The following is a 22,619-nucleotide window of genomic DNA, read 5'->3' as shown; positions in this document are numbered from 1 at the left end:
GTCACCAAATTAATTCTAATTAATTCTATGACTTATATTAATCAAATAACAAATATATTATTCATTATATTATTCTCATAATATATTAATAATATTTACTCTCTCTTAATAAATCATCCTATCAAGTTGCTATGGTGAAGGCAACCCAAAAGGACCATGCACAACCGGGTCAAACACTTGTCTAATATAGTTGCAGCCTTAGACACTATTCCAACAGTCTCCCACTTGGATAAGTCTAGTAACTATATTCACAAGTACAAATCGGTTTACAATCATAGCTCTCAAAGACGCTGTCAACTATGATCTAATCAATCTTGTCCTTTAGATAAGGGAACGTACAGTCCTCTGTTAGATATCATGCTGACAATCCTATGGAATGGTTAGTCAAGCATTTAGGTTTCTCGATCTCTGATTTATTTGACATAGAACTTAATCGAACACATCAATTCAGTTCTGACCGGGCCCGGCACATAAGTCAAATCAAATCATCGAGCGGCCGAGATATCGCTTTTACCTTCTTAGATAAAAGTTACAGATAAACTTCGACTTATATGCATTTACTTATTCATTAACCAACTATTCACAACAATACGTTTTATAACACCAAGTTACTGATGCGTTTTCGTATTATCAATGTATAATCAATTAACAAATAATAAACCATATATCTAGGTTTTAAGACTATATGATATTATCGTCTTGCGATCACCTTTTATATCGTATTCCATAAGGTGATTCCAGCAAGCGCGGGTTTATTCCAATGCTCAAAACTAGTTCATAAGCACTCATGAACGTTGCAGCAATCCTTTGCTATGTCTAACACCATTTAGACATTCTACACACCAATTCATGACAATCTTCATTCATATCTACTCCCAACATATGAACGATTGTGGACCATTTGAACAATTCGATTATTCCTAATAAACTCAGTTATTCTAGAAGTCAAAACATGCAAAGTGAAACAATAGCTAAACAATTAACATAAGATAGTAACATTACTCATAAATAAAACTCCTTTATTTAATCATCAAATGTCAATTACATTTATCTATTACACGTTTCTAATACTATCTAATCTATGCTAATATCATCCTTCAGCCCAATACTCCTAGCATGCTGCAAGTGCTTAACCCTACTCAGTCCCTTCGTAAGCGGATCTCCTGGGTTATCTTCTGATGATATCCTCTTCACTACGAGTTGTCCTTCTTCTACACGATGTCTAATGAAGTGATACTTTCTGTCGATATGTCTTGATCTACCATGATCCCTCGGTTCCTTGGTCAAGGCAACCGTGCCTTCGTTATCACAGAAAATCTCCATTGGCTCCTTTATGGCAGGTACAACTCCAAGATCACCGATGAAGTTCTTTAGCCATATTGCCTCCTTCGACGCTTCGCTCGCTGCAATGTACTCTGATTCGCACGTTGAATCAGCTACGGTTTCCTGCTTGGAACTCTTCCATGTCATTGCTCCTCCATTTAGGGTAAAGACCCAGCCCGACTGCGAACGGTAGTTGTCCCTGTCGGTCTGAAAGCTGGCGTCACTATACCCTCGCACCTTCAAGTCATCACTCCCTCCGAGGACTAAGAACCATTCCTTCGTCCTCCGAAGGTACTTAAGGATGTTTTTCACCGCAATCCAATGTGCTTTGCCAGGATTCCCTTGATATCTGCTAACCATGCTCAAAGCGAAGGCTACATCAGGGCGAGTACAAGTCATAGCGTACATGATTGAGCCAACTGCGGAAGCGTATGGTATTTGGCTCATTTCTGCTATCTCAGCTTCGGTACTCGGACTTTGAGTCTTACTCAATTTGGCATTACTTTGTATCGGTAGTTCTCCCTTCTTTGAGTTTTCCATACTAAAACGTTTTAGTACTTTCTCTAAGTAAGTATTCTGACTAAGTCCAATTAGTCTCTTACTTCTTTCTCTTACTATCCTTATTCCCAAAATGTAATAAGCTTCTCCGAGGTCCTTCATAGCGAAGCACTTCCCGAGCCAGGACTTAACCTCCTGCAGAGTCGGGATGTCGTTTCCTATGAGTAATATGTCATCGACATATAGAACGAGGAAGCTTACTATACTCCCATTGGCTTTGACATATACACAAGATTCGTCTTCGCTTCGTACAAATCCAAACTCTTTGACTTTCTCATCGAAGCAAAGATTCCATCTGCGAGACGCTTGCTTAAGTCCATAAATGGACTTCTCAAGCTTACACACTGTATCCGGATGCTTCGGATCCACAAACCCCTCTGGCTGAGCCATGTAAACATCCTCAGCCAACTTTTCGTTAAGGAAAGCGGTCTTGACATCCATTTGCCAAATCTCATAATCATGAAATGCGGCAATCGCTAGCATCACTCTAATAGATTTAATCTTCGCAACTGGTGAGAAGGTCTCATCATAGTCAACTCCGGGAGTTTGAGTAAAGCCCTTCGCGACCAATCGCGCTTTATATGTGTGTACGTTCCCATCCACGTCGGTCTTCTTCTTGAAGATCCATTTGCACCCAACGGTCTTACGTCCGGGCACGTAATCAACTAAATTCCAAACTTGGTTATCATACATGGATTGGATCTCGCTATCCATTGCCTCTTTCCACTTTACAGACTCTGGGCCTGCCATGGCTTCCTTATAGTTATTAGGTTCATCAAGATTTACTAGTGTACCATCACTAATATACGTGTCCCCTTCGGTAGTAAAATGAAAGCCATAAAACTGGGGATGAACTCTAACTCTATCGGAACGTCTAAGAGGTAAGGATTCGTCAATCGGTTCAACCGGAGTTTCCTCCTCGGGTTGAATGCCAACGGTAGAGGTTCCTTCATCTATCGACTCTTGAATCTCTTCAAGTTCGATTTGCCTCCCACTGTCTCCTTGGCTCATGAGTTCTCGCTCTCGGAAAACTCCTCTCCTCGCAACGAAGACAACATTGTCCTTCGGTCTATAGAAGAGATATCCAAAGGATGTCTGCGGGTAGCCGATGAAAATACATCGCTCACTTCGAGGTTCAAGCTTGTCGTGAGTATCTCGTCTTACGAAAGCCTCGCAACCCCAAACCTTGATATGTGCCAACGAGGGAGCTTTCCCTGTTCACATCTCGTGAGGTGTTTTGGCAACCTTCTTAGTAGGGACTCGGTTAAGGATATGGGCGACAGCCTCTAAGGCATACCCCCAAAAAGAGATAGGTAGTGAAGCACGACTCATCATAGAGCGAACCATATCCAATAAGGTTCGATTACGCCTTTCTGCCACACCATTCAACTGCGGTGTCCTAGGAGGCGTCAATTGTGAAACTATTCCACACTCCTTGAGATAATCGTGGAATTCAAGACTTAGGTACTCTCCTCCTCGATCGGATCGAAGCATCTTGATTTTCCTGCCCAATTGATTCTCCACTTCATTCTTGAACTCTTTGAACTTTTCAAAGGTGTCTGACTTTTGCTTGATTAAGTAGATATACCCATATCTACTATAGTCATCGGTAAAAGTCACATAGAAGCGGTTCCCATCCTTCGTGGTTGATCTAAACGGTCCACATACATCGGTATGTATTAGGTCCAATAGACCCTCGCCCCTTTCACATGTACTCGTGAAGGGTGACTTAGTCATCTTTCCAAGCAAACAAGACTCGCATGTGTCATCTTCCCTAAGGTCGAATGACTCCAACACTCCATCCTTTTGGAGTTGGGCTATGCGTTTCTTGTTGACATGTCCAAGATGACAATGCCACAAGGATGCTTTATCCATACTAGTGGAAGAATCAATATTCAAAACATCATTTCCTAAGTTATCAACAATCATAACGGTTTCATATATTCCATTACATGGTATAGCTTCAAAGTAAAAGACACCATTTAGATAAGCCAAAATAGAACCATTCTCATTATTAAAAGAAAATCTAAATCCTTGTCTATATAAACCATGAAATGAAATGATGTTTCTAGCCATTTCTGGCGAATAGCAACAATTGTTCAAATCTAAAACCAAACTATTCCTAAGCACTAAAGAATACACTCCAATCTTGGTCACAGGCGACGATCTTCTGTTCCCCATGATTAGATTGATCCTTCCTTGCTCCACATCCCTACTTCTTCTTAGTCCCTGCACATTAGAACAAATGTGATAACCACAACCGGTATCAAGAACCCAAGAAATAGCATGATTATAATCGTTAGATTTGATTGTGTATATACCTGCGAAAGATGGTTTGATCTTTCCCTCTTTGATCGCTTGCAGGTAATTTGGGCAGCTTCTCTTCCAATGTCCTATCTTGTGGCAGTGGTGGCACTCTGCCTCCTTTGGGTTAGAGCAGGGCTTAGCGGGATCAACTTTGGTCCCACTAGAAGAGGCACCATCTCGGGCTTTCACCTTGCGATAGTTCTTTGATGAAGCTTTCCTCTTCTTTCCCTTCCCTTGACCAATAGCCAAGACAGGAGCAGCGGACGGATTGGGAGTAGGTGCAACAGACTTGTCCTTGAAATTGCTCTCAGCAACCCTCAAGAGACCTTGGAGCTTGCTTAGGGTGACCTCTTCTTTGTTCATGTGGTAGGTCATCCTAAATTGGTTGTACATCGGAGGCAAAGAGTGAAGCACCATGTCGATCGCCAAGTCCTCACCGAAGTCAACATTTAACTTGCGAAGGCGGTCGACATACCTTTGCATCTTTTGCAGGTGCACGGTAAGAGATTCTCCATGACCCATCTTCGCGGAAATCATGTTGGTGAAAATCTCATAACGCTCTTGTCTCGCGTTTTGATGGTATCTCTCCAATAAGTCTTGGTGCATCTCGTACGGGTACATGTCCTCGTAGGACTTTTGGAATTCGGAGTTCATGGTGGCGATCATGATGCAATGTACCTTCGTTGCATCTCGCTCATGAGTTTCAAAGGCGGTGATTTCAGCGGGAGTAGCAACTTCGGGGTTGATTTTCTCGAGCTTCTCATCGAGGACATACTCCTTATCCTCATAACGAGCAATCGTGCGAATGTATCTTATCCATTCGCTAAAGTTCGTTCCATCGAAGGTGACCTTTTGGCAAAGGCTCATCAACGTGAAAGAACTAGCAGCAGCGTTGTTTGCGTTCGACATCTACAATTAGAAAAGGACAAACATATGTTAGAATAAGAATCCCTAATTATCACCCAATAAGAAAAATTAGGGATAGGATCCAACAATAACATTTACATACTAGAAAAGGGATGTCGTAATCTAACATGCAAATAAATTGAAGGCTTCGTGAATGAGGCCTACTAACGGTAAGACTAGCATTTAGTTATACATATATATATTATTCTAGTAATATCATATTAGTATAGGGTTGTATTTTAAAACTTTTAAAATCTAGGTTTTAAACATTTAAAACATGGAGGATCAAATAACAAATAATTCCAATTAACAATTAATATCCTAATTATCTATATTTGATTTTATTCAAGATAATTACCAAAATAATTAAAATAATTAATTAATTATCATATAAGGAAATTAAATATTTTATTAGTTGATAAATACCTTTAACTAGATCAAGATAATAGTCATATATATCAAAAAATCGGATTTAGATTGATCTATTATGATTAAGGTAAGTTTCCATAAGATAATTATGAAAAAATCCCAAATCTGGCCATTCCTGACGCCTGGACTCGCCGAGTGCACAAGGGGACTCGCCGAGTCAGTGACTCAGAAACCTAAAAATCGAATTTTGCAGGTTTGTTTCAGTTAATCAAGCAACAATTTAAATAAAACCAAGCTAGGCTCTGATACCACTGATGGGTTTTAGCCATAAGAACTTTCCTATGTGCGCATGCAAAACCCTAATGCTTGGATCTAGGCTTTCTAATAAACATGCTTTGAATCCAAGTCTTCTAATGACTAATTAGGTTAAACAACAACATTGAAACAGATCTAGAATCATACCTTTGAGTTCCTTGTTGATCTTGAGGTCTTGGAGCTTCTAGAGTCACAAATGTCACTCCTCTAATGGCTTACAAACACCAATAGCAAGAAGAATGATTTAGGAGAGAGGAGAGGGGAGGAATTCGGCCAGGGTTCTCTTACTTTATGAGATGTGTCGAATTCCCTATGCCATGGGGTCTATTTATACTTGTAGACTCCTTAAGGGTTACAACCTAAACCCTAATTGGATAATCTTCTCTTAAGGCTATCCAAATCCATTCCATAGATAAGCCTTTGGACGATTTTGTCTATCCTAACACTCTTAGAATTCGTCCAAAGCATATCCCAATGGATTTACAGTCTAAAGCTTAACTATCAAACAATTGACAGTTTATACCCCTTTATTTAATTAATCTCTTTAAGTCACCAAATTAATTCTAATTAATTCTATGACTTATATTAATCAAATAACAAATATATTATTCATTATATTATTCTCATAATATATTAATAATATTTACTCTCTCTTAATAAATCATCCTATCAAGTTGCTATGGTGAAGGCAATCCAAAATGACCATGCACAACCGGGTCAAATATTTGTCTAATATAGTTGCAGCCTTAGACACTATTCCAACAAAAATATCTAAGACTTGAGGCTAAAAATTATTATGCATTGAAAAAAAAAAAGTCACCCTTGATATTTTGTTTACAATTTAACCATACGGTAACCTGAATATTGAGCCAAATTGCAAGTAATAACTGATTTCGGTGGTTTAATTCCAAAAAATGAAAAATAAAATAAAATAATAAGGAGTAATTTTTTTGTAAATAGAGCCAAAATATAGGGACTTTTATGCATATTTCCCTTACTTTTAATATTTGAATTAATATTTTATCCCAAGGTGTGCGGTGATTTCCTTCCTCCTTAAGGTCGAACATTCAAATATTTGTAAATAAGATATGTGAATTTAAGGAGTAGTTAAGAATAAAATAGATTTGTGGTTCAAAAAAGCAGTTTTAACGATTAACTTATGTGTTATACGTTAAAAAGTAATCGTTGACGTGCCTATAGATGGGGCATTCACATGAATGAGTCATAGCCAACTTAGAGAGGAAAAAAAACGTTTTCTGGTTTTTTTGGAAACTACGATTTGTGTAAACCATATGAATTAAAGACCAAAGGTATCAACATCAAGGTACCAGAAAAAGTAAATACTAAATATGTGCATTTAGCAAATATAATTATTTAATGATATCATACAAATTAGAGCAGTAGAAAGAAAATAATAATATTGATTTTTTACTCATGTCTATATGGACCATGATGGAGCTAGCAAAAAAAAAAAAAAAAAAAAAGACAAGAAGTCAAAATCTCAGATTTCATTAGTTAACTAATCAGCACAAAAACACTTATATAGCTGCTCATTTCCTATTGCTATCATCAAAGGCACCTCGCGTCCACGGGTCGGATCCTGAATCCGAAAACAAACTTGGATTATCACTATAGTTTGGCTGGAATGACATTGTTGATGATCCAACCATCGATGCTGAAGAAGAAGATTGGTGGGAAGCGTAGTCAGAATACGTTTGTGTAGCATTAATATTGTTTTGATGATAAAGAGTTGAAGCGAAGTAAGGCAGTTGGGCATCATTGCTGGAAAGAAGCTGAGCGTATTGAAGAAAGTCGGGATAGCTGGTGGCTATGGTATGATTAATTGGGGGCTGTGGTTGAGATCCCGGTGAGATTGCAGGAGCTGGGGCGGCAGCAGCGGTGGAGGTGGTGGTGCTTGTTAAAAACCGCAGCTCAGAACGGCCTTGAAAACGTTCAGGGAAATTGAGTTTGGCCTTGGAGCCTTTGAACTTGAGTGCAGCTTGATCGTAAGCAAGAGCTGCACCCTCAGCAGTTTCGAAAGTACCTAACCAAACACGTGCGCCTTTGTTGGGATCTCGTATCTCTGCTGCCCATTTTCCCCATGGTCTTTGTCTTACTCCTCTGTAATGTCTTCTCACCGTTGTTTCTTCAAGCAATTAATTAGAACACAATAAATAATAAAACATAAGTAGTCTTAATTAGTTAATTAAGTTATTAATTTCATACCATGCATGCATGCAGAACCATAACAAAAGTTAATTTCATTATATCTAAGTGCTAAGAATGATATGTACATCACCGAATAAAAGATGTCTATTTATGTTGACGTGTTATTATTATTTTTTAATAAAAAGATCTGCAGGAACTGGGAACCTTTCGAGTTCCTATGCTTAAGATGTCATTGTACCAATTAACGGGGAACAATAATTGTATAAAAGAATGTATGTCTTATATAGGCATCACTATCAAGTATATATAATTTTTTAATGAAAAACAACAAAGAAATTGCATTGCTTTTAATGACAATTTGGTACAACAAAAATCAACAATAATTGATTCCATTTAATGGATAACATGAATATATAGGTGGATGGTAAATACATAAAACGCATATAAGATGTATATCATAACTATTCTTACGAAAAATATGCATGTCTAAACCAGATTATGCTCGTCGAACTCCATGAAACTTGTTTGATAACAAGTATAGGAATGAATTTCAAATATGTTGATGGTTTTTTTTTTAATTCCAAAGCAGATACTTAAAAAAGTTTTTGTGAAGATTTACCTATCATGATACTAATAGATTAATAGATCTTTAAAAGTTATAGGTTAACCATTTTTCTTGTTTAGAGCTATACGTGGCATATCTAATCCACTTTGTGGATCCCGAATGTTGTATTCATCTACTCATAAATAAACAAAGTAAAAGGCAGAGAGAGATTGGAAAGTGAGGTTGTCAAATAGATAGAAAATGACTAAATAAGGAAAATGATAGACTGATGGTTCTAAATTTAAGAATATTGGGTAGGTGAGATGTATATCGATTGTAATTCAAACGAAAATGTTCCCATTCTAAAACCCCATGTGGCATCAAGTCATCAACACCACATCTCTCTCTCTCTCTCTCTCTCTCTCTCTCTCTCTCTCTCTCTCTCTCTCTCTCTCTCTCTCTCTCTCTCTCTCTCTCTCTCTCTCTCTCTCTCTCTCTCTCTCTCTCTCACACACACACACACACACAATAGTCATTGATGAAAAAGAATCAAAGTTCGAATTTTGATGAAATGTGTTTTGATTTATAAGCATTTTGATCATGTTAAGTGATACAACAAATTTGCCTAAAAGTAAGATCGTAAAGCAAAAGAGAAAAAGAAAAGAGCACGATTAAGTAATTAAGTTGTTTTTGAATCTTTGATAAATCTAAGTGAAAGTGATTGCAACGAATATTTATGTGACGAAAGGGTCTTGTGATAAATATGCGAGCATGTGAGAGAGGAAGAAGGCGAGTTGTACACGTAAAGTAAAACTTGAGGTAGGTAGCTAGTTCATTGAACCTGACTACAAGCAGCTTGCAGCTTACACCCAAGTGGATAAGACCTTGAATGTATGCGTTCACATGAAACTAATTATAGAAACAAAATTTACCAAGCAAATTAATTAAACACTTGCATTATCTTTCATTTCTGAATCTGAAACTGTGACTTCTTCTCTCTTTACTTATGCTTGTGTATTAGAGTATGCAAAGTCACGAGCATACATAAGAGAAAAGTAATGCGGCGGATGCTTTTAGGGTTTAGTGAGATATAGAGGTATAGAACATTTGAACGCTGCTTTAGGGAAAAAAACATGTTGTATATAGCGTAGAATTACTAAGCTTGAAAACAACTAATTAAATTAGGTATCAGTGTTTATTGGTTGTTGATGATGAGACGAAATGAATAGATATACTGAAGAACTAAAGCGATACCTTGTTGAATAGGCTGTTGATTTTGTAAGTGAGGTGTTACCATCGTTGACGGAGGAGGTTGAGCTGAGTAATTGGGGAAGAAATCACCGTAAACATCATCCGCAACAACAGTTGCACCTACGATCTGATGATGAGGATGAAGGTTAGAGGTAGTGGACCACTCGTGCCTATAGCTACTACTTTGACTTTCATGGTCACGATCTACTTCTTCCCTGTAGATGATCTCATCACCCTCATGCTCAGGCTTCTGCTCCCACATGGAACGTCCACTATCCATGTCTTCTTCGATGATCCACTTTCAATAACTAATTTTTCTGTAGTAAAATTAAATTTAGAAGTTTGAGAACCTGGATATGCTTATACTAGGTTGGGGATACTATCGGTGAAGATAGGTGCATCAAAATTATATGAAACATCTGGATCTCCTTCGATTTCAGTAGCACAAAGAGGTGCATATAAATACTCACACGGTACTGGTCTCCTACAAATTATTCAATGGAGGCTTTCATCAAACCTAAAACTCAAATACCACTTTCCTATTATATATATATATATATATATATATATATATATATATATATATATATATATATATATATATATATATATATATATATATATATATATATATATATATATATATATATATATATATATATATATATATATACATGGAAAGGTTATATGAAAATTAATTATTAGGATAACACATATTTGAACCAATGAAAATATGACAATGTATCATTTTAGGGTAACTAAATAAATAACTTCCATAATATATTACTTGTAAATAAAGAAGTAGACACATGTCATTTTGATTATTGGTTCCAACATATATTGACCTAGTTATTTGTTTTCCATAGAACTCACCATATATATATATATATATATATATATATATATATATATATATATATATATATATATATATATATATATATATATATATATATATATATATATATATATATATATATGATCAAATAGGACCCCAAATTTAGAAACCACTTTCATTAATGGTATTTTTGTTATTCAAACAATAATACTTAAAATTAGATTTAAACCCTCAGACTCATAGACTCACACACTCTCATACTCTCTCAAACCTTTCTACCAACTTTCAAGAACACACACCCAACACTACCTATCGCCTCGGAGTCGTCATTGTCGATGTTGCCACTACCGTCGTTGACGTCAGTCGAACGTCTGTATTCTCCCTCCCTCGTCGCTACCCTACTATCACCACCTCCCTTCTTTGTGGTGGTTCTAGATCTGAAAAAAAAAAAAAAAAAAAAAAAAAAAAAAGCGACCGCAACTTTCGCCGATGACCGCTACCACCGTACGCGACTACAAAACACTACTGACGACCGCCACTATCTTCTCTTGCACGGGATCACTACAAAAAAATATGTTTTTTAGTGGCACACAAAAGGTGTCACTAAAGCCCCCAAAAAAATGTCACTAAAGGCATGTCAAAGAATCTGCGGCACACATAATAAGTGTCACTAGAAATGCTCCCACTAAATCCTTTTAGTGGCACATTTTACTTTTGCCGCCGCAGAAATTTGGACTTTTAGTGGCACTTTTTATTTGTCACAATTGAAGAAAAGTTTTTGTGGCACATTTTTTGTGTCATTGAATGCTCATTTGATTCAAGAATTCATTCTATATTTAGTTATACATTTTTTGATTTTAGTGGCATTTTTTATTTACCACAAATACAAAAAATTATTTTATGACACATTTTGCACCGATAAATACTAACGAGATTCTAGAATTGAGGCTATTTATATCTATATTTTTAATCGATAATATACAATAAAATAAATAATTAAATTGTAGCACATAGACAAAAATAAAAATGCTACTTTTTTTCATCAATGGTTTTGATCTTATTGAATCAAATATTTAAGTAAATATCAAATATGTATAAATGTGAACCCAAATAAGTGATAAACATAAAGTAAACAACAAAAGTAAACAAATAATAATAAAAAAATAAATAAACTGGAAACTTAATTGCATATAAATTTCCCAAACTCCATGTTAGGTTGAATAAAATCATGTTATCTCATACTCTAAAATCAGTATTAGCATTTTCCTGTCCAAGAACAAAGACAATTCAAAATATAGTTACATGATTCATAGTTTAGAAATAAATAATTTAGCATTAAGAACAAATAAACTATTATGTAAGAACAAACAGAAGACAAAAGCACATAAAACTGATTACCATCATTATGGAGACATTCAGAAGGCGATCTCGGTGCTTGACTGAATTGCATGGAACTATAGAAGTGCTACATGGCATTTTAAATAAATTAATAAAAATGTAGGTCACTACTACTACTAGCTTACTATAATGTTATTGTTCAAAAAATTACCAAAATATCGCCTTACCATATATACCATTTGTCTCTAACTCTCCATACCTTCTACTACTCTTGTATGAATGAACCAAAAGAAAGCATAACTAGATTACTTTGAAAGAATGACAAAAAAATCATGACATTCCCAATGTTTTTGTCCATTTTCAAAGTAGTAGCAATATACTTTCAAAATAGATTGATATACTTTGAAAGTATAGCAACATACTTCTAAATTATGTTGCTATCACTTTGAAAGTGTGACCAAAAACATGAAAGTTCAACTGTTTTTGAACTAAGCTTCTTTCTAAAGCCAAACACATAACTAGATTGTAAAACTTATTCAACTTAAATATCTAAAAAATAACGTTTAAAAATAATTCATTACCAAAATACGTACCTCATTTGTGACCAACAAAGAATATTTCTCGTTAGCAATTTCTTCACATCTTAAAGTTGCCACCATCACCAGAAAAATTTGAAAAAAGCTTTTAATCTTTTTACATAATGTGATATTTTATAAAAAGAGTCTACAATTATTACCTTGTGAGTTGGAAGATAAGGGCTTTGTTCTCCTTAATGGATATCCATATTTTTTTGGTGCACTGAAGGAAAAACCAAAAGAAGGAACTACCTCTCGCATATCACCTATTAGACCACTAGGGGAAATAGAATGTAAGAACCTTTGCCTCAAATCAGCCACATTCAAAGAAAAAAAAATAACTAGTATAATTTGTATCTCAAAAGGGTATAATTGTAAATATTTTTAAAAGAGGCATACATACTCTTTAAATCGTTCTTCCTTTTCTTCATAACTCGATAGTGCAATAACTTGAACTTAGTCATGTAAGTGATAAGTTATGATATTGTAGATATGAAATTGTTTTATATAAGGAAAGAGTAAATATACAAAAGAAAAAGATTATTGAAATTTTGAAACGCTATATTTTGCATCTTACAATGAAAAATTCATTCAGGCAGTGTGTTTGTGGCTTATGGCTTAGGAACATAATCTCATATCTATCGAAAATGACATATCATTAAAAGTTGTACTTTAATGAAATCATAAGATATACGGAAAGCAAAAAGATACTTACTGGATATCTTCCCTCAAGACAAGCTCTAGATTTTCAACAGGTGTCTATATATAAATAAAAAAAGAATACTTGCATCAAATTATATAAAATACATGAATACAAAAGTAAGATAAAAGAGACTAAATTACCCATTTTTTATTGTGTATAAAAACATTTAAGTTGTCTTATATGGACGGAACAACCGCAACATGAAAAATATGAACCACAAGATCAATAAACAAATTACAAATAATATATAAAAGTAATAAAACTAAAATACATAGGTGCAAAAAACTTATCTGGAAAACAATTTTCAGAAGTTTCAAAAGAGGTTTATTTGCAGCCTGCTCACACCCAATACCATGACACCATCTGTGTAACAGAAACTTATTTAATAAATAACTTCAGTCTACAAGAAAAGAAAAAGGAAAATATACATGTTTATAAGCACTATATCTAAAACAAGTGCAAAATTAAAACACACTTTGTTTTTTCAACACGGTATCATCCTAAAGAAATAGCACAATGTTAAAAAAAAAAAAAAAAAAAAAAAAAAAAAAAAAAAGCACAAATGCACAATGAAACTTATTCAAGAAAATAGCAATAAAAAGAACATAAATATTTAAAACAACATATCCTCACTCTCATCCATCATTAGCCTTAAGATCCATTACAATGTTGAAAGGTTAATAGCAGGACATCTTGTTTTCCAAATACCTTTAATAGTTTGAGACCTGTTAAAAAATCAACAAATTATATTCCAAGAAAATAAAATAAAAAGAAAGAAAAAGAAAACATGTCTCCCCTACAAGCATCCATTTCCCTAAAGTTGGTATAAAAAAGATGATTGAAAAGTGTGTTATTCCCAATGTTGATTTTGCTCTATTCCCTGAGCTTCTCCCTTTGCTATTATATGTTATTATATTGTTATATACTTATATTCAAAATAATTATATACTAATATAGATATACAAATTGGCAAATATTAATCGAGTTTCTTTTTCTCTTATAAATATGCAACACCCATAGTCTAAAGTTACAAAATAGCCCAATAACCTCAAGCACACAATTCTTACTTTTATCGCCCAAATTTTGACAAAAAGGTTTTACTTAGATACCTAATTCCATCTTTGAGTACCAATTCATAGTTGCAGCAGTTGGAATCGCCCCTTTCCCCAATCCACCAACCTATGACAAAGACTACAAGATACAATTATCACCTGATTAAACAAACACTAATCCAAAACTGATGCAAACTTAAGTAATCAACTCTTATGAATCAGTAAGGGAAACCAATCAACCAAACTTACTTGTGTGGAAAGAGCACCACTAACTTGAGAAGTGGTGCCATTAATGCCTCTCCAAAGAGAAAACTCCAAGTGATCACTAGTAACACTATCTGGAAACCCATCAGGGAGCATCAAGCACATGAAGAAAGTCCACATTATGATAGTTTTACTTGATTGAAACCAAGTCCAACTGTATTGAAAGTCATGCTGAGTTATAATAATATATGAATTTTAGTCATTAAATTGCACTTAATCATGGTGAATCACTTACAATAAGGAATTTTGGGAGTGTGGTCGTTTGTTGAATCTACAAAGAAGAAGAGCAGGGGTCTAAAGTTGTCAAATATTCAAAAATTATTAACTAGTAAAAATTAAAACTTAAACTAAAATTCTCTTGACTAAAAAAACTCTTCAAATTAGATTCTGATTTAAACAAACCCTAACTAACTGTTAACTACTAAGTACTAACAAGTAGGAACCAACAAAAAAACAAATTGATTTTCAACAAGGAGTATCTTTCTTGATAGAAGATTCGTTTAGAATAATCCAAGTTTAAATGGTTTGTTTTGATTCAGATTTCAAGAAAGAACAAAAAACCTTCTATTTTTTGAGTCAAAACTAATGCTTATTGTTTTTATAATTAGTGTGAACTAGTTGCAAGTTTAACAACCTTTCTTTTCTGTTCTTTTGCAGCCAAAATTGGAAATATGTTTTACTGTATACATGTTTGAATCACACTAAACCTTCCACAAATAATCAAATAGTTTAGGTTCATCTAATCTTCATTTTCTATTTTCAGTCTCATTATCATATTTCGGAAGCAAGTGGTAATCACAGTATTCCTTACTCTTACACTACCAACAAAACGAAAGTAAAGGTTAATAGATTAGAACATTAGGCGTCATTAAACAAAACTTTTGTTTCTAATTTTCTATTATATGTTGACTTGTTGAGTAATCTGTTGTCAAAAAAGGGATTTCTTTATTTCTTAATTGAAATTTGTACCCATGACATGGCCTTCAATTTTTGTTATGGCACTATAGGACTCACGTAATGAAACAGTAGTCAAAGAAATTCATCAGCTATATAGTTATATGCAATAGCTATGAATGCCTAAGTCAAACTGCAAGAATCTACTTTTAAATACTAGTCGGGCCAAAATGTCACACGATCATGTTACCATTCACATAGTTTTCTCATAATTTAATCAAAATCAATTCAAATTTGATGACAAACCATTTAAGCACTCAAGATTACGCTCTTTATCTCATATACAAAGAACCCTAAAACTGATATCAGTATTAAAAAGGATGAAATCGGATGAAAATTAAATTAAAGTATGATTACCGAACCAGATGGAAATAAAACAAGAGTAGAAGCACTGAAGAGGTATTTGCAGAAGGCTTCGAGAATAAAACCCCTACGATGGGAGATAAAAGGGGAATTCTGCATAGTAATTGATTCATCTTCCTCGATCGTAGCTTTGTGTTGTTTTGGAGAAGAGTAATAACACAATAAGGAGCACTAGATCTCATCTTATGGATTTTGATTTGGAGTTTGCTGATCATAATCTGGATAAGGATTAATGAAATGAACTATTCGATTTTGGCAAACTCACCTAGGCCTGGCAATCGTGTCGTGTTCGGGTTGGCGTGTCGCGGGTTGGCGGGTTGGCGTGTCAAAATATGTCAACCCAAACACAACCCATTTAAATATACAGGTCACGGGTTGGCGGGTCACGGGTTGGCGGGTTTGGAACATAAACCCATATATGACCCACCAACCCATTTATTTAAACGGGTTCACAAGTTGGCGGGTTTGTGTGTCAGATTTGGGTTCATGGGTCTGAATTTTACATATTTAAGTCTTAAACATCCAAATGAAAATTAAAAACATTCATAAAAACATGTTACAAACTTAGCCTTATAGGTTACGACTTATGACATTAGACCATTCACCACGAGTCATAATATCAAAACAGTCAAATGGTCTATGAATAAATGGTATATTTTTGTAATAGTTATTAGATATTAATACTTGATACATAGATACATTTAAAAATAAAATATTTTTTTTATTAAGAATATAAACGGGTTGGCGGGTCAACCCGTTTATTTTTTGAAAAACCCATATATGACCCGTTTAATAAACGGGTTGACGGGTTGGCAGGTTAGCGGGTTGGTGGGTTGAAAAACTCAACCCAAACCCATTTATTTCGTGTCGTGTCGCGGGTCGTGTCGCGTGTCGTGTCAAGAATTGCCAGCCCTAAACTCACCATCGGCGGGATGTATGATGCTTGGAGATGTGAAATTCGATCGATTAGGGTATAAGAAATGGGGGACGCGTTCAAATTTCTTGGTTTTTAGAAATAAACGCCGATTTATTTTGGATCAGGGAATAATTAAGGAAACAATGGCACAAAAACGTAAAATCACATAATAAAATTTTAGTGGTATATAAAATATAAAAGAATATATGACACAAAATATAGAGCTTTTAGTGGCATTTTAATTTTTTTATGTCATTAATAAATGTTAATATTAGTGACATAAATTATTAAATGCCATTAAATCTATTAATTTTATAGTGGCATATAAAATATGTCATTAAAAATATACTATAGTGGCATAAAAAAGATATGCTAGTAAAAGTGTATGCCACTAAATGTCATTTTTTTGTAGTGGATCTAGCCAGATCTGATGTTGATCTAAGTATTTGGTGTTATTTCACAAAGGTTTTTTGTTACTATTTCATCATGTCGTCGTTAGATCCACTTCAGATCTTTTCTCTTATCGTTGTTGTCATCGTTGGAGCATCACAAAGTCATAATCGCAACCTACAAGTGCTAATATACTTGTTTTTGTTCCATAACTCTTGAACTCATTTTTTTTCTCTGGTAGTTCCATTGCTGGCAAAATCTCGGTCGGATCTGTACCAGATCTGTTTTGTGAGCACCTCATCCCTCTCTTTAACTCGCCTCCATCTTTTTTCTCTAATCTCTAGTCAAACACCACCAGATCGTCATTAGATCTACTTTAATTATGGATTTTCATATTAGATATGGTGTTTGTTGGTGTGGTGTATTTCACGGTGGCCGGCGGCGGTTCCACCACCGCATCAAATTTGGTCTTCAGTGATGGTGTTTATATAAGAAAGTTCTACAAAAAAGATGCACATAAGATTCTTGATGAAAAGTATCAATAAAATTAGGTAAGTTATTAAGTTGTGAATTTATTTGTGAATGCTACATTGAAGTTTTTTAGAGTTTAAATAGTGATTTTGGTAAATTAAGGTATGAATGAGTGCATAAACTGTTAATATATTGTCACCTTATATATATGGTCAGATCTGATGTTTTATGGTCATTATGGATGTGATGTATATGGTGCACAAAAGTGTTTGATGAAATGCATCAACAAAATTCGATAACTTATTAAGCTGTGAATATCTATTTTTATGTATAATTTTGTGAATATGTAAGTTATTAAGTTGTATATATATATATATATTTTTTTTTTGCACTAAGTTGTGAATTAGTGTATGAAATATTGAATTAACTGTAAATTAGTATCTCGAGTGTTGAACTAAACTGTGAATTTTGATGTTTTTTATCCAGATCTGATTTTTTAGGGAAGCATTTTGGCAGTATTTGTGACATCTCCTATTTTTCAGAACAAAAAAAAAACTTTTCTTTCCACACACCACCGGAAGAATCCAGCTAGGCATAGACCAAGCAAGAAACACCTTGATGATGGTTATCAATGCTCATAACAAGATAGACTATGTAGGTGTAACGCCCGTAGATCTGGGCTAATCAATTTAGAGACGATAAGCATCAAAAATGACTTTTTGATAGAAGATTGTTTAGGATGAATAATCTTTACTAAGTTGTAGTATATGTTACAAGGATTCCGTATATATAAAGAACGTCGAAATCCGAGTTATAACGAAGAAGTTATGACCTGTCGAAGTTTCGTGACAGAACCGGCACGACACAGCGCAACGTAAATAGTGAATTTATGTTAGAGCGATATTTAGCCTTAGAGATCTAAACGAAAGTCATAGAGTTCATTAAACCGTGAGCGTGCATAAAAAGAATGTCCAAATCTGACTTCGTATGAGGAAGTTATGAATTTTCTAAGTTTCGACTTAGCGGTATGCAGCCCGAATACTCGATTTGAGACCGAGCGGTTTTTTAGCCGAAACAATTTAAACGAGAATCGAAGATCTCGTTAATTGTAGTGAAACGATGAAAAGATAGGCGAAAACGGACGTCAGATGAAGAAGTTATGAATTTATAACGGAGTTTTCTTGTCCCGGCCAACTAAAAATAATATAAAAGTAATATATTTATAATATATTAAAATTTAAGTCAAAATTAGCCAACGGAGTCTAAACGAGAGTTGTAGATCATAATCTCACCTTCGCGTGGATATAAAGAACGTCGAAAACGGAGTTCGTATGCGAAAGTTATGAATTTCTGAAGTTCGGGGCGCGAAACCCCAAAACTGTCAGAGTTCACGACGTGAATACAGTGTTCATGACGTGAACTCAGTATTAATGACTTCTGGAGCCTGACAGATGCAACTTGCGATGACGCATGCAGTGATGACTGAACTCACGACGTGAATATTTGAGATTCACGACGTGAGACCTGAAAATGGCCCTATAAATAGAAATCGAAGGTCAGCCGAGTTTGGATTGCTCCAGCTCCTCTCTCTCACTCCCGATACCTTCTCTAATCCCTATTTTAACCCCCCCCCCCCCCCGAAGCCCCGGTATCATCCTGAGACCCGAATCAAGTCCCGAAGCCCGAAGATCCCGAGAAGTGAGATTCCCGAGCCGAAGCTCTGCCCGCGAGAAGCCCGGTTTTTGTGAAGATCTTCCAGATCTACCGAAGAATACAACTTCTACAAGTCGTAGTGTTCTCCGATCATCTTCTAATCAAGTGAGTGTGTGGTCACTTTCTTCTAACACATAAATATTAAGTATTTGCTATGAAATACGAGCTATGTGTATAATATAAAGTTGTTTATATGTGTGGGTGTATAGTCCCTTTCATAAACACGATTATAATATAAGTATTGTTTGAATGTATTAAGTATATGTTTTGGGTGAGTATGTGATCACTTTCTTCTAACACATATATATGAAGTATTTGCTATGAAATACGTGTTATATGTTTATATATTGTTTGTTTATCTGAGATGAGTATGGAATGGATGAACTATATAGGTTTTAATGAGTTAAACAGTATAGATATTTGGTATCTACAAATATGTTGGGTAGGACATGGGTAGATGAGATCCGTGAGTATGGATCAGATCAAGAGGTTAGTTTTAGATCCGTGAGTATGGATTAGATCAAGAGATTAGATTTAGATCCGAGAATATGGAATAGGAAAAGAGACAAACTTGTTATTAATCAGGGAGTATGGATTAAGACATAGTAAATTGTCCCTAGTCCGGGAGTATGGATTGGGCACAGTTTAGATCCAGGAGTATGGATCAGAACAGGATTTAGGTATAGTAAATTGTCCCTAGTCCGGGAGTATGGATTGGGCACAGTTTTAGATCCGGGAGTATGGATCACACCAATAGGTAAACTTGTTATTAATCCGGGAGTATGGATTAAGACATAGTTAATTGTCCCTAGTCCGGGAGTATGGATTGGGCACAGTTTAGATCCGGGAGTATGGATTAGAACAGGATTTAGGTATAGTAAATTGTCCCTAGTCCGGGAGTATGGATTGGGCACAGTTTTAGATCTGGGAGTATGGATCAGACCAAGAGATTAGTTTAGATCCGGGAGTATGGATTAGACCAAGAGGTTAGTTTTAGGTCCGAGAGTATGGATCAGATGGAGAGATTAGTTTAGATCCGTGAGTAGGGATCAGATAAAAAGGACAAGTTTAGATACGAGAGTTTAGATCGTGTCGTTGTGAGGATCGATGGGGTGGGATAAGAGTTGCTTTTATATGGTGAGATTATATAAGTTTGGATGTTCTATATATATTAATATAATATAATATTGTGGGTTGAAAACCCTATATGCTCACCAGGCTCCCAAGCCTGACCCACTCAGTTTTCTTTGTATCACAGGTATCGATACAAAGATATATTTCACGAAGAGATTAAAGGAGATGTAAAATCTTTAGTGTAAATAATGTAAGTTCTGTTTATGCTTATGTGTCTGTATCGGAACATGACATCCCGAGGTTTTATTATTTAATGAAAATACATTCTCTTTGAGAAATGTTTTGATAAATGGTTATCATATTTTATTTTGGGAACAAATTCCGCAACCGTTTTCTTTAAACGATCACTCTGATTTATAAAACAAAGCATAAATAAATCGGTCTTTTCTGGCCGTGAAATTGCGGATGTCACAGTTTGTATCAGAGCATTAGTTTAAGCGAACTAGGAATTTGTAGGAAATTTCTAGACTTAAACTTAGAATGCTAAGTAAAGATTGTGAGGAGTGTGTCTTAAATATGTTAGGTAGTACACCTAAATTGACACAAGCACTAGTTTATTTTAGGAGTGATGCCTAAAATGCATTTATGTGCTAAATGTTTTGTGTGATAGCTATATTGATGCTATTATTTGTTCGGATCTATGGTCTGTTGCCGACCGGATCTGGAAACCTTATGTGTTTAGGATTCTAAGTGTATGGCTACGATATTAGAACTAGCATGTAAACATTTCGGGGTGATATGGAGATTTATACGTTTATCGTAATTAAAGCTTTCTTATCTTAAAATTCTTGCTTGGTACACCAAACGTCTGCTTGAGTGTACGAGAGGTCACAGTGAAGACACGTAGGGAATTGAGTAAATGGAGGAAATGAAGAAGGCTTATGGTAGTGGATGACACCTATCAGAAGATATCGTAAGAGTGGTATCTTTCCTTTAGAGTACGTCTTATAAAATAATAGTATGTTTAAAGGAGTACGGTACGTCAAAAGTACACCTTCGATTGGCAGGATGACGGAACGATTGGTGAAATTCTTGAAGTTGTCTCATCGTCTGTTATTTCCATCACCAATCGAGTTGAAGTAGAGTTGATGATTGAAGATTGAGAAATGAAGAAGTCCCAGTAGAGTCTAGGGAAATTGTTTATGATTATTTGGACACATTCATATGTGTTAAATTGTTTTGTGATTTTCTTGTATGGTGACTTGGTCGACTGCGAGACAATACTTGGGACGAGTATGAGTAGGTGTGAAAGGTAGTAGATGCATATACTACCGGAAGCACAGGACTCGCACTTGGATCAGGGAAAGTCACAAGGTTACCAAGAAGCTAGTGATTGATTCCATTTTATTTTGGTATGTCATTACCATTGTTTCGGTAATGACTAGTAAGATGGTTCTTGTTCCGACCCTAGTGGTCATGTTTAAATTTGAGTTCGACTACGAGGAGTATGTTACGTGGTCTAGAGGACCAAGTTAGAAGTAACATCTGACGTAAGTCAGAAGGTTGAAATTAATGCGACCAATGGTATCGCGTTCGTTATTAAAGGAGTTTGTAGCTAGGCATGCTACGTGATGGAATGTTATTATATCACATTAGAATATGAAGGGAGGTACATTCCATTTTGGAATTTAACTCTAAGAGACCTGAGTCTAAGCATTACATCATTCGATGAGAGGTCATTAGAGCACGACCCATCGGTCTGTTACAATAGATAAAGGAAAGTATTTATCCTAAGAAGAAGAAGGAGTCCACAATAAGGACTTATTTGGCAACTTGAAGGTTACGATTGAAAGTACAACATAGTACGATAAGCAGATACAAGATTGGGCATCTTCTGCGGTCAAGAAAGTCATAAGAGTTAAATACTCTTTCGAGGAAACATAGAAGTTACGGTTATTACCTAGGATGAAGAAATAACGTGTGGAAACATTATGCAAGTCCTATTTTGTTGATGATTCCGGGACGTAATCACCCTAAGGGGAGATAATTGTAACGCCCGTAGATCCGGGCTAGTCAATTTAGAGACGATAAGCGTCAAAAATGACTTTTTGATAGAAGATTGTTTAGGATGAATAATCTTTACTAAGTTGTAGTATATGTTACAAGGATTCCGTATATATAAAGAACGCCGAAATCCGAGTTATAACGAAGAAGTTATGACCTGTC

The 22,619-nt window shown here is 35.2% G+C and overlaps 1 protein-coding gene across 1 annotated transcript; it reads right to left on the bottom strand.

The window, feature by feature from the left end:
* Window positions 1-7,115: 7,115 nt before the first annotated feature.
* LOC145092086 (uncharacterized) lies at window positions 7,116-10,271 on the bottom strand. Its single transcript, XM_079029979.1, has 2 exons — window positions 9,746-10,271; window positions 7,116-7,924 (listed from the first exon to the last, which is right to left on the bottom strand). Exons 1-2 carry the CDS (start codon window positions 10,020-10,022, stop codon window positions 7,329-7,331), a joined length of 873 nt encoding a protein of 290 aa, XP_078886105.1. The 5' UTR covers window positions 10,023-10,271; the 3' UTR covers window positions 7,116-7,328.
* Between the last annotated feature and the right edge of the window lie 12,348 nt (window positions 10,272-22,619).

Source organism: Lactuca serriola, chromosome 3 (genome assembly GCF_051521515.1).
Source record: "Lactuca serriola cultivar US96UC23 chromosome 3, Lser_US96UC23_V15, whole genome shotgun sequence".
Taxonomy (NCBI): domain Eukaryota; kingdom Viridiplantae; phylum Streptophyta; class Magnoliopsida; order Asterales; family Asteraceae; genus Lactuca; species Lactuca serriola.
This window is presented reverse-complemented; position numbering and strand designations above follow the sequence as displayed.

Coding starts and splice junctions, on each gene's coding strand:
- LOC145092086 (XM_079029979.1), bottom strand. CDS start 10,022: ATGGATAGTGGACGTTCCATGTGGGAGCAGAAGCCTGAGCATGAGGGT. Junction 7,925..9,745: donor TCAACAGCCTATTCAACAAG/GTATCGCTTTAG, acceptor AATTGCTTGAAG/AAACAACGGTGAGAAGACAT.